Here is a 13,524-nt window from a genome sequence, read left to right as displayed (position 1 = left end):
AAAATCTTAATCATTTTTTATGTTTTCTTCAGGTAGTTTTGGTTGAAATTTAGTGTATTTGACAATTAAAAATATTCTGTGATCAAATGGTTAATAACTCAGACTGAAGTGTTTCTATTTTGGAGTCAAAGAAATAAAATTATAATTATTAAACAAGTTAAAGTTAGGATTTTTTTTAAGTGGAAAGTGCTTAATGCTATATTCTTGTGTTGTAAATCATGAGAAAAATTTCAGTAATTCTTTCAAAAAAATACAGAATTCTGTAAAAACATTTGCTTAGCTCTTCTCTTTATTAGAGTGACTTTGTATTTAGGAATCATAAATGTTCTTGTAACCAATTTTCCTTCAGGCTTGTCAGACTTAGAATGAACACTAACTTTTCTAACTATTAGGGTATTATGGAATGATTACAGTAGAGTTTAATTAAATTTAATACTCTTTCTACCTTTTTATTTATCAGGAATACTCTTGTTTTAGGCACTTAGTAGGTGTGGATTAATGTTAAAATAACACAATAAAACATAAAGATGAGAAGTTTTAGCTGGCAGAATCATTTGTTTAGATAAATTTTGGCTCTGGAGCCCAGCTATTAGGTTACTCATAATAAAGCAATCTTTTTATTTAGGAAATGTTCTGAGAGTCTTCATCCAGTGACACATATTCTAATTTTGGAGTGAATTTTCAGTTATTTGCAATTATTATTGAAATAGTAAGAGCAGAAAGTAGAAAAAGAATCGAATTTTGAGTTCTGAATCATTGTAGGGTGGAATTTTGTTATCATAAACTGTTTCTAAATCCGTACCTTTGGTTATCTGTGTCTCTCGTTTAGAAAACAAAAACAAAATGGACTTTTAAAGTTACTTTTATTGCTTACTTTAGGCACATTAATTCAAGCACTTTTGAAATATCCTGTGTCCAACTCATTAAGAGGCAGTGATTCCTTTCAGGTACTAAAAAGAATTAAATTCTATTTCTAAGTCTTCTCTCTCTTTAACTTCTGATTTTTTTTAATTTTTATTTTCCACCCCTTTAGCAAAGAACCCTGTTCTTTTTTTGCTTGTTCTTATTCTTCCCTCCATCTCTGACTCTTTGGTGGGCTGGACAAGGCTGGAGAAAGCTATTTAGTAAGGTCAGAGATGCCAGGAAAGAGAAGGGCAAAAAGGTGTTGAAGAAGTTAAAAGTGGTGCTATTCTTATCAGAAAGAAGGGATGGTATAATGAACTATTTTATCTCAATGCAGAGAACATCTCAGAAACTAAACATAGGACAAGGTAAATACAGGGAATGGCCTTGGTAAAGGTCATTTTGAACCTTCTTGGTGACTCCATTTAAAATTAACACAGTTTTAAATACAGTTTGAACTTTCATATCTTATATTAAAAATTTTTCTGTAAAATCAAATTATATTTCAGAACAGTAATGAAGTTATTGTTAAGTAGCTGTAGCTCAAAAATTACTTTTGTTTTTAGATTTCAATGTTATGGTAAGTTTTGTTTATAAATACTAGTAGAAATAAAATTCTACTCTGGTGAAATGTATACTAAGGATTACAAGGGGAGTCTAGTCTTATTTATTACTGTGTTGTCCGTTTTTATATTTCTATGAAATCTGTGTTTCTACTTCCATTTATAGTTTATGCCAGGACCTGATGAACTTGTTCATGCTTCTAAATAACAATATAATGAATGAGGTCTTTGTATGTGGGAAGCAAAGGGCAGAGAAGTATAGAGATTGGCATGTTCTGTATCAGAAACTGATGGCAAAGAGGATTTATAGATAAGAGAAAAAAATTATACAAGTTTGAAATACTGCATGTTTACCACACATAAAATTTCAACTTAAAAGGCTTCTGAATATTATATGTGACAGACTTGGTTATAAAATTTACATGGAATGTTCACAAAGTAAACACAAAGCTGACTCTTAGAAGGAAAATGAAGATGTTCAAAACACGTAAGAGGGAAGAAGAACGAATAAACCATAAAATATGAATAATAATAATTGAAATTCATAGATAAGAGTAACAAAACTATTTTTTTCTTTAATAAAACGTTATGCTAATTTTGTGTAATTCTATGTTTATAAATCACACAGAAGTGTTGGTTGTTTCACTCATTTGGATCAAAACCTGTCTATTCATGCTAAATATCTGTGTTGATTTCCCTTATTAGATAAGTAACATTCTACTGTGAAAATATCTTTGATAAACAGTAGAGTTTAATTCCTAATCTTGATTAGCTTTCTCATAACAACCTTAATTACAAAAGAGACCAGACAAGTAAATGTAAATGTCTTGTACAAATAGTCTTTTTACTAGAAAACCTTGAGGCTTGTAACTTCTAGAAAAGTAGTATGATCTGTGGATATGAAGGACTGACAATTTTATTTTACTTTTTAATACCCCATATTTATTGTTCCCTTAAGATGCATCCCTTCAAATATTTTGTATCATTTTAAAAATGCATTCTGCTATGCTTAAAATTTAACATGAGGAGTAAATATTAAAAACAAATATTTAGGAGAGCAATTAATGGAAGTTGTAAGTTAAATGTCATGGTCCAGAATTTTAAAAAGTTCATATTCAGAGTGTTTATTTTTGTAGAATTGTTTAAAGAATAATTATGCTGCTTTGCTTATTACTTTGACTTCTCTGTCTTTTTTGCTAATCCTTTTTATACACTGCTCCCCCAAAGTAGGATGGACTGCAAGATTTCCTCCCCCTTGCTCTATTTTTTTCCAGTTTTTCCCTTGGAGAGACAATTCTGGGCTTGAGCTGCTGCCTGTTATAGTGCAAAGACCAAATAGTGTAACAAAAGATATTTAGCCGCTTTATGACTCAGTTTCCTATTTTATAAAACAAGAAGAATAAATATATGGACTCAGAGCATTGTGGAAGAAATCAATGAGAAATAATTACAAATATTGGTTAACTCTATACCTGTGTTTCAAAGAACATACTGCCTTAGTTACTTCTGCAAGAGTTCTGTATTTTCTGATAACCTATTTCTTTTTTAAAATCTCACAATCAACAAAGATTTATTTCTAAAACTGAATTTCACATTTTCCTCCAAATTGGCCTTTCTTTCTAATTTTTATATTTTTCTTATTAGCAGTATTGTTCTCTAAATTATACAGTCCAGGAATCTCTTTCTTTGAATTATTGCCCTCATTCTCCTTTTCTGGTCCCCATCCTCAACCTTCTATCAGTTACTAATTTCTGAGGGTTTTTCTTTCTAAAATACAGTTTTATTGATGGTGTTAACTCTGTGGCTCACAAACTATCACCAGCTCCCTTCTGCCTTCGGTTTCACTTTCAGATTTTGCTTTAGCCATTAAATAATACATTATATGTTAATAACAAAATAAAAAAAATAAAAGTGATAGGATTTAACCAGAATCAGTGTCTGGACCCTGCCTTTCATCCTTATGGGCATTTACTTCTCCTAGAGTCTCCTACTTTAACTAAACCATTCTACTCACCATCCCGTATCATTCTATAAATTTCTTGAATTTGTTAATGTATTTTCCTGTCTGGAAACTTCTCTTCTTCTCTGTGTCTGTTGACATCGGACCCATCCTTCATTACCCTGTTGAATTCTCGTAATTTGTAGGAAGTGTTCTCTGATTATTTTAGTGAGACATCATCTCTCTATTGTATGTCTCTCATAGTACTCACTTATAAAAAGTCATTTACCTTAAAATATTATTTATCAATTTCTTAATTACATTGTTATCTGCAGACACATGGTAGTCTTTCAATAAATGTTTTTCCATTAATGAATGAATGGATGGGTGGGTATATGACTTCTATTTCCATCTAAACTGTACTTCCCTAGCGGTGAAGCAGAAGGGTCTTCGTATCTAAGTTGCCTGTTTCCTCCATAACGTAAAGATAAATTGCCTGGCACAAAATAGACACTCATGCAATTCATGTATTTATTCATAGAAAAATACACTGTGTGCCATGTGCTAGGAATTGTGCTTCCATATAATTAATGGTATCTCATTCAGCATAGAGGATTAGACTATTTGGGGAAAAAACACAGCACAAGTTGGAAAGACCTTTATCATGCAATCATATCTTTAGCATTAATCTTGGAAAAATCAGGTAAAATGTTCACAAATAGACCTGTACTTACTGAAATCTTATTAAGTGCAAGACACGCTGCATACCATGAGAAATTCAAGAAATTTAAAAAATTATATTCCTGCTTTTCCAGTGTTCGTGTTCTAGCTTTAGACACTATGTACTAAGAAGAAAAGGAAGAAAAACTATTGAATGAGTGTCACAGGTTATACTGATGTTCAGTTTTCATGTGGACTAATAATGAGTTGATGTAGTTTGAGGTGGGGTAAAGTCACCTCAGCTGTGATGACAAGAGAAAGCTTTGTAGAAAAGTTGGAATTTGAGTTTGTTCTTTATAGATTTTTTTTTGCAATTTTTATACATAACTGTAAACCTTAAAAGAAATAATATCATCATTCCAAAAGAATAACCAGTAGAAGGCACTGCTTCCTAGGACTTTATCTCTGAATTAATCAAAGGTTAAAATATCTAGAGAAGGAAAGGAGAGTAATTCCCATTCTAAGTCTTCCATTTTATGTTTGTTCCATATATGAATTCCTTTCACTTTGTATATGCTTTCATTTTTTAGAATTGCATCAAAGAACAGATTCTAAAGTATTAAATAGGTGATTCCTCAGTAATAGGTCAGGTAATAATTAACAATGTAGCAGTCTTCCATAAAGCTACTTCATGTTTATAGTTTTTTACATACACATTTTAAAAATAACTATAAGATTTTTTCACTAATATTTTAAAAAACTAATTTAACCAGGTTTACGATTCTTTTACATAGAAATTACTTAAAAGGATACTGTTAGCACTGAGCTGAATTTCCTTTTTTTCTGACAATATTAAGACATTTTCTAAATATGCTTGCCCTGTAAGACTAGATCTTACAACTACTCATAGTTAGAATAGTAACAGAGTTGGTTTTAGATGGTAGCTTTTAGGAAGTAAGTATTTGTTGAAAAACAACCATCTTCAGAAAGGATTCTAAGTCCTGGGGATGTAGCTGTAAACAAAATCTGCCCTCTGGGGTCTTATAGTAGGAGAGACAGATAATAAATAAATAAGTCAGTGGGATAAGGTGCTAAAAAGAGCAAGGAGGTGCTGGTTTAGGAGGAGCAACCAAGGAAGGCTTCACTGGGAAATGATATTGGCACTAAATGAGGGTAGGGAACAGGCAAGGGTGTATCTGGGTTAGGAAGGTTTCAGATTGAGAAAATACCAACTGTGAAAGAAATATGTGTACACTGTGGATTAGTTTCCTGTTGCTTTTGTAACAATTAGCACAAGTTGAGTGTTTTAAACAATACAAATGTATTCGTTGACAGTTCTGGAAGTCAGAAGTCTTGCAATCAAGGTGTTGGCAGGGCTCATTCCTTCTAGAGGTTCTAGGGGAGAATCTATTTCATCACCTTTTCTAGCTTCTAGAGGCCACCTTTATTCCTTGGCTCATGGCCCCAGTTCATCCATTTTCAAAGCCAGCTACCTAGTATGGCTCAGTCTCTCCCTCTGACTCTGATCCTCCTGCCTCCCCTCTTTATAGGGCCTTTATGATTACTTTAGGCCCACCCAGAATATCCAAAATAATCTCCTCATGTCAAGATCCTTAACTTAATCACATCTGCAAAGTCCTTTTTGCCTTGTAAAGTAAACATATTCACAGGCTTCAGGGATCGCAGTTGGGACATCTTGAGTGAGGAGCATTATTCTGACTAGTGCAAATGGCTTGCAACCTTGACTGTGCATTAGAATCATCTGGGAGCTTTAAAAAATTCTGATGCTCCATCTCCATTCCAGAACCAATAACATTAGAATGTCTGGCAGTGGGACTCAGGCAGCAGTACTTTTTAAACCTCTCCATATAATTTTAGTTTGCAGCCAAGTTTGAGAATCCATGGTTTAGTTTATGTTGCAGTCTCGTACCCTTTACCTTACCCCTAAGTTGGCTATACATGTCTGAGTACAACTGGGGACATCCTACTTACAGAGTGATGACAGTGCACACAGAGAGCCCTTAGCCAATCGTCAAAGACTCCAGGAGTTTTTAAATTACTTTCACATGTGGACTAAGTGGGCTGATTGTGCAGATTGTTATAAGGACAAGTAAAGGAAAAGGGACTCCATGTAAAAACAAGATGCCTCTTATAAGGAAGGCTGTTTCTTATCTATTCCATGCATGTAACTCAGCAAGTCCAGGAATGCTATAGACTCAAGCTAGGGTTTAGTCCATATTCCTTGATGTCCTTTTTTCCTAAGTCAGCTTGAAACTTAAATATACACTGTACTTTCTAAGACTCTTTCTGCATCGTTGCTTGTATCATCACTTCCTACATAAAATTCCCTCTCCATTTATCCCAGAGTTTCCATTTGACTTTCTTTTCCCCCCAAAATCCACTTGGTCAGTCATTCCCAGAAATACTCCAGGATCCCCTGGTCCTCATGAAGCCCTCAGGTGTTAAGCTGTAGGGCCAATCGTTTGGCCCTTAACCTGAACTGTCTTTCATTATTATTTCTCCAAGTCTCCTCCACCAGTGCATAAGTTTTTTAAAGCAGAGAACTTGAATTACACGTTTTTATTACCATTAGATAAGGGTCTTGCACACAGTAAGTGATCAGTAAATGGTTGTTGATGATTTGAAGGTTCAAATTAGACATGTGTTTTTGCCCTAAAATTAGACATCAGTTCTTTCAAGATTTTCTTGTCCACACACAAAACTGAGTTTAAGATTCTATTATATCATCATAGCTCCACAGGTTAGTTTCACACTGGATTATATTTGTCTGTCTCATGTCATATTCTTTGAAGTCTGAGTTTTATTCATGGGCAAGTCTAGCACCTACCACAGGAATGACAAAAATCATCTCTGGATGAATACATAAGAGCATGCTCCAGCCTAGATCCTCAGATTATTTCAAGACAACACAGTATGTCATGTAAGCAAGTGCAGGAATTGGAACCCTACGTATCCCATATAAACAATATATGGGAAGTTGCAGTGAATTTTTTTTATTATCATACATCTTCCTATATTATTTGTTTTTTTGAGAAGATACAGCAATTGTTAATATGCATGGGTAAAACAGAATTTCAACATAAAGCAAACTTCGACAGAAAGTAGAAATGTACAATTCCAATTCCAATGGAATTGTACATTTGTAGAACACTCTTCAATAGTAAGAAATTTTTTAATGCAAATCAAAATATGTCTCAAAACAAATGAAAAGGGAAACAAAATATTCCAAAACCTATGGGATGTAGCAAAAGCTGATGTTAGAATGAAATTTATGCTATAAATGCTTGTCTTAAGACATTTCAAATAATGTTTGAACTTAACACTATACCACAAGGAACTAGCAAACTTAACATTATACCACAAGGAACTAGAAAAAGAAGAAACTTAGCTGAAATATAGTACAGGAAGAAAATAACAAGGAAAAATCAGAAACAAATAAAATAGAGACCAGAATAAATAATAACTTAGCATTGAAAGTACTTTGTTTTTGTTTTTTAATGAATGGAACTTTCTTCTGTCCAAAATGAAACGGTTTGGTAGATGAACAGAAACTCAAGAATTAACATTATTGGTGATTTGTTATCAACATTTTTAGAAGTTCTATGAGTCAGTCTAAATATCAAGCAAATTGATAGCTCTCGACATAATTTAAGTATTTGCCTTTTTTTCTGATTTAGTAGCCTATTTTTGAACTATGAGCATTTTTATTGCAAAATTTTTTAAATCTTTAAGACTTCTTTAACCTGAGTTGTATAAAAATATTCTCAACTCTGGCACATTAAGAACATTCTGTAAGTGTCTGAAAATGGAATTGAAATAATCATGAAATATGTAACTGTTTAGGATCAGGTGCCTTCTGGCATCACGACTCCTTCATGTTTATTGTTTTAGGTGTTTTAGACCTTATGCTTTTGCTCCATAGAACGATATATATATATATATATATATATATATATATATATATATATATATATATAGAAAGAGACTGTTTATCCAGTGGTATAGAAAGATAATTTAGATATTGAAATGACTAGATGTTTTGCGAAAAGTAGCAGTGTCTTAACTATTTACCATATCTACCTTATGTCTACTTTTAGACTTTCAATTTTCATAATCATTATTAATAATGCTATTAATAAAGTAGAAATCAGCAAAAGAGTCATGCTTTCTATGAAGGTCAGAGAACTGCATTAACTTGGGAAAGGCCAGCTGATCTAGCTTTCTGCTTTAATAACCCAGAGACTAGCTTTTGCCAATAGCCTGGAGTTTTTGGATAGTAAGAGATTTATTGTACATAAGACTGAGGTAGACACTGAATACCAATTTATTAATTTCACCAACAGTGATAATGCCTACACAGACCATAAATACTGTGGCTATGTATAAATGCATAATCTCCTTATAGTCAAACTACATGTAAAACAAGAAATAATTAAAAGTCCTTTTACTGATTTACTCTGATAAATCACAAAGACCTTAAATATTTTAAATCTGTTCTGTCAGCCCATTCTGTACATGACAATCAGAAGTTTGCTTGGAGAGCATGGAAGCAGAACAGTAGAAGTTAATATCGCTAGTGTGTAGAGTTATTACATATAGTTTAATTTTTCCATTTGGTGATAGATGTGGTATTGCCACTGAGACTAGGACTATTCTAGCTCCAGCCCCTTCCTTCCTTTCTCCATACTTAAGAGTATACTTGGAGTAAACATTAGTAATGAGATCAGAAAAACTGAAGGTACCTGAAATGTGATGGCCCAGTCTACTTCTCTTTTAGATGAGCCACTAACATTTTCTCCTCTTTCTCTGTTTTCAGCTGATCAAGACTTCTTGCTATTCGTATTTCTTCTTTACACTCGCTAATACATCTGATCAGTTTATTGTTAAGTATGACTGACCAAGGAGCATTTCTCTTATCAGGACATTGTGTATTTCATGTTGATTTTACAGTTTAACTCTTAGAATGTAATCTGCTTTCCTCATCTTGGAGTTTTTTGTTTTTTTGTTTTTGTTTTTTGGGTTTTTTTTGGGGGGGTTAGTAACACTGTAGTTTTAAAGTAAACAACACCTATTGTTTACTGAGCATCTACTCTGTGCTAAATGCTCTACAAGTCATTTTTCATATGGTACACAGTTTATTCTCAAAGAGCATTCCAAGTAGATATTACATCTCCCTTTAAAGATGAGTAAATTGAGATAGATTAAAGCTAAGTCTCACAGCTATTAAGTAGCAGAATCAGTATTTGAATCCATGTTTGTCTGATTCCAAAGCCCTAATTTTTTTCTACTGTGCTATTATTTCTTAATAATGTATCTTCAGTACTTGAAAACACTGTTCTTTTGAAACTTTTCACAGTAAGAATAGTATTATTTGGCAATGATTAGAAGCATCTCTTTAGTAGTAAATTTCAAATTTAAAAATCAGTGATATATATGAAAGAAGTGGTATGGACTCTTTAGTAGTAAATTTCAAATTTAAAAAGCAGTGATATATATGAAAGAAGTGGTGTGGCCGTTAATGCTTTCCTGCCTCCTCTCTCACTGGTCTAGAATAAGAATGGATGATTCTGTAAACGCTCTTTGTTGAGCAAAAATAACAACTTACCCAAGGTCAGATCAAGTTGCAAATACAAGAGAGTTTTTTTTTTAATTAAAAATTTTAACTCTATACTGCTTCTATGAGAAACTTGTAGTGAAAGGAAAGGGAACTCTATTTAACGAAGAATATTTGCCAATTATTTTTAACCTCTGATAGTATTCTTAGTCAGACTCAAATACCAAAAAAGTGTTTAATTTTTAAGTGTCTAAGTGCATTTCCTTATAGGCATTAGCTCATCAAAACAAAACATCTTCCTTTGATTTTTCCCTCTTACTTAGGTATTCTAAGGGGCAAATAAGTCTGAGAATCCACATCTAAGTCTTTCATAGGATTGTGGAAATGAAAACTGAAATATTTTTATATTTTCACTTTTTTTTTTACCACTTTGCATGTTTGATATTAAAAATGAATGGGGAGGTGAGGAAAGAAAAATTCCCAAATGTTTCAAGATTCACAGCAATTGCAAAATTTATTCAATTCCTAATAAGCTTTAAGCAAATATCAAACTTTTGGCCATGAAGTCTGTGGTTTCCTTATAACCAATATTTCTACAATTCATAATAATCATACTTTTAATGCAAATTTGTTATAATGGCAGTCGTTCATTTATTTTGTTTATTTTTTGATGAAAGACATTTTAGTTCTTTCCCTTCTTTTAACTGCCAACAGTATTTGCTATTCATAGATGTTCTGTCTTCAATAAGGTCTATCAAAGTGTAAAACTAGATGGGTATTTTTCTTCCCTTTAAAATGGAATGGTCTTTCAATATGCAGTGTTCTTAGGTGAATTCTCTTGTTTAAGAAGCCAGAATACAAGAGAGTGCTATATTAGTGTATTATTCTCACAACAAACAAGCACTGTTCTGTTGCTACCTGCTTGGCCATTGTTTCTGATTGTGTGCGCTTTGCAGTGGTATTTGGATGGTTTCCTGCTCTCTGCCAGCACAAAAAGGCATTTCTGTTACAATGGCCCCTAACCACACAATGACGGCATTAAGGATTTATGTGGAGGTTTCATTATTTTCTCCTCTTTTGTTCCTTCCAGGATGTCTTCCAAGCGACCAGCCTCTCCGTATGGGGAAGCAGATGGAGAGGTAGCCATGGTGACAAGCAGACAGAAAGTGGAAGAAGAGGAGAGTGACGGGCTCCCAGCCTTTCACCTTCCCTTGCATGTGAGTTTTCCCAACAAGCCTCACTCTGAGGAATTTCAGCCAGTTTCTCTGTTGACGCAAGAGACTTGTGGCCATAGGACTCCCACTTCTCAGCACAGTACAATGGTAGGTTTCTCATGGTCTCTTGTGCCTTCACTCACTCTTTGACCAGTCTACTCTTCTAATAGTTTGGCTTCAGTCCTTTGCTTTATAATTATCATCTACTTAACAGCCAGACACAAGATTCACTCCTAACATCTTAGAATTCCTTATAAGTAAATTGATTCCGGTAGGAAGTATATGACATGCTATTTTTTTCTCTTTTTTGTTTTTCATGAATTTTGCTTTTGAGACACAATTTAATTAGGAGAAAACACATGTACATATAAGAATAATGTTCAAGTAACACATTTAAAGTTAGTCAGCATGACAGTTAGATGTCATAGTATTTCTAATAAAAGGTTTTTCCAGATAGAGTTACAGCATACTTTGAACATCTCCACCATGATAAATCAATGTTTTTCAATGTTTTGCTTTGCCCAGATTGGATTCCAGTATTCCTTTATGGTACTGGGAATATTACAGGAGAATGTATTTCATAGAAACTATATTTTTTTAATATGACTGCAATACTTTCTAACTCAGTCTCATTCATTCAGTAATTACCTGATGCATCTTATTCCAGAATTTGCAACTCAGGATAATTTATCTGTCCCTTCATCCTGGGGTCTGGATCATTGTCATTGCAGAAGATCAGGAAACTGTGGTTTCATGGATGAGAGGGAAGAAGGCAACATAGCATCTTTGGCTGAAGCTTAAAAGCACACACACACACACACACACACACACACACACACACACACACAGTCACCAGTAAGGCTTTTAGGTCCTTCTTAGGAACTTAAATACACAGAATCAGCACGTTGGCAAGGTAGCAGGGAACTTAGCTGCCAGGAAAGCCACACTCGCCTTTTCAACATGGCTGCTTGGGTACATGTCATGGTTTTGTGACCTTCTCCTCTTCTACTTCAAGGATGGTAGGGCCATTAATTTGAACCAGATTACACCAACAAAACTGTTTCCTCATACCATCTCATTCTTTTGAAGATGACTGTGATTCTGTGAAATGCTTTTTTTTTTTGCTTTCTCTAGAAAATTATTAAATATCATAAATATGCTTGGTATTGAAATATGCCCACTTATTTATGTTATTGCATTACTGTATGTAGAACTAAATCAACAAGAAGAATCAGATATCTCCTAATAACTGTGAAATGGATGCTATGTTTTGTCACTCACATTAGATTTAAATACTCTTTCAACATTTTAAGCCTCATAGGTCAAAATTTCACTGGGTGGATTACTATATGCCAAGATTTTCCCCTCAAGGATTGTATTTCTGCTAACGCTGTGTAACACTTATATAGATGTGGCATTTTATTCACATTATGTATATTAACTCATGTAACCTTCTCAATAATACAGTGATGTGTTATTATTAGTCTCATTTTATAAATGAGGAAACTGAGGCACACAGGGGTTAAATAATTTGCTTCATGTCACAGAGGATACAGAGGAGAACCAGGGTTGTTTACCCAGACATTCTGGAGTCCATGATTATAAACATTATAAGCTCTTCACAAGAGTACGTGCATATTTTATTGTCTGATTATCTCTTTGTTGGCAAGCTAAATCATATTATCCATAATTCCTACTTTTTTCTCTCTACTGTGAGTTTATATTACCTATGTGCAATGATAGAACTTTTTGGGCTTCTCATAAAGGTTAAACCTAGGATAAGAAAGGGGGAAAATGGTAGTACACAGTTCAGCAGGGTAAGGAGATCATACTCTCCATTTGGCATTGCATCACTGCTAATGCCTTTCTCTCTCAGTATCTTGACCATTGCCTTCTCTTAGGGAGCGCTTCTTGGTTTGGTTTTCCTGTGATACTACTCTAAGCATAAACACACAGATTTGAAGGAGTGAATATAAATAGTTATAACCTGAAGAATACCACAAAAATAAAGGAGAGATAGATTATTTTAAGTATACTCAAAGATGAGTATAAGAAAATTATATTAAATTACATTCTGTAGTTGGAATGACGGATCCTGTGATGCAGGATGTTAGTGAAAATGAAACCAGTTTGTAAGGAAGAACTCAGTTCAACTAGATACAAACTATGAATTGCCTACTTTGTACCAAGTTTCTTGTTGTTATTGTGGGGCACTGTGGAAACAGATTTGAATAAAATACAGCTCCTTCCCTCAAGCAACTTCATGTAGAGCAACAGTTCTTAGGCAGGGCCTATGGGATCTTCTGAAAATGAATGGATAATTCTGTATTATGCATACGAGTGAGTAAGATTATGGTTTTCATCAGATTCTCAGACCGATCTCAGGATACAAATGGTTTAAGTACATTTTAGTGACATGCTGACACTTGCTCTTATATATATCTAACTGGTTTCTAAATTTGTTCCTGCCTGAAATGTTTCTTGATTCCATCAGGTTTTCATCTCTTAAGTAGACAGTTGGAAAAGTCTCTCATATGATCTCAGATTTTTAGCCTCTCCTCTCTCCCGTCTTTCTTTCAATATCCACAAGACTTGTTTTCCTGACAATTGAGTTGGATTGTTTACTTTGGGAACTGTGTGTCCTTGTTTTTATAGGAATTAGTCTAAAAC

At 33.7% G+C, this 13,524-nt stretch overlaps 1 protein-coding gene across 1 annotated transcript in view; it reads left to right on the top strand.

Moving 5' to 3' along the window:
- The window catches only part of SOX5 (SRY-box transcription factor 5), a 1,012,050-nt gene that overhangs the window by 653,545 nt on the left and 344,981 nt on the right, over positions 1-13,524 (top strand). The window contains exon 6 of the mRNA XM_088025573.1: positions 10,731-10,962. Within this exon, the coding sequence (XP_087881699.1) occupies positions 10,732-10,962 (231 nt within the window). The 5' untranslated portion in view covers position 10,731. The remainder of the gene's footprint in view (positions 1-10,730; positions 10,963-13,524) is intronic.

The sequence above is a fragment of the Eumetopias jubatus genome, unplaced genomic scaffold, assembly GCF_037043125.1.
Source record: "Eumetopias jubatus isolate StellerSeaLion01/CBP00866 unplaced genomic scaffold, mEumJub1_p1.0 scaffold_8, whole genome shotgun sequence".
In the NCBI taxonomy this organism is placed as follows: Eukaryota; Metazoa; Chordata; class Mammalia; order Carnivora; family Otariidae; genus Eumetopias; species Eumetopias jubatus.
This window is presented reverse-complemented; position numbering and strand designations above follow the sequence as displayed.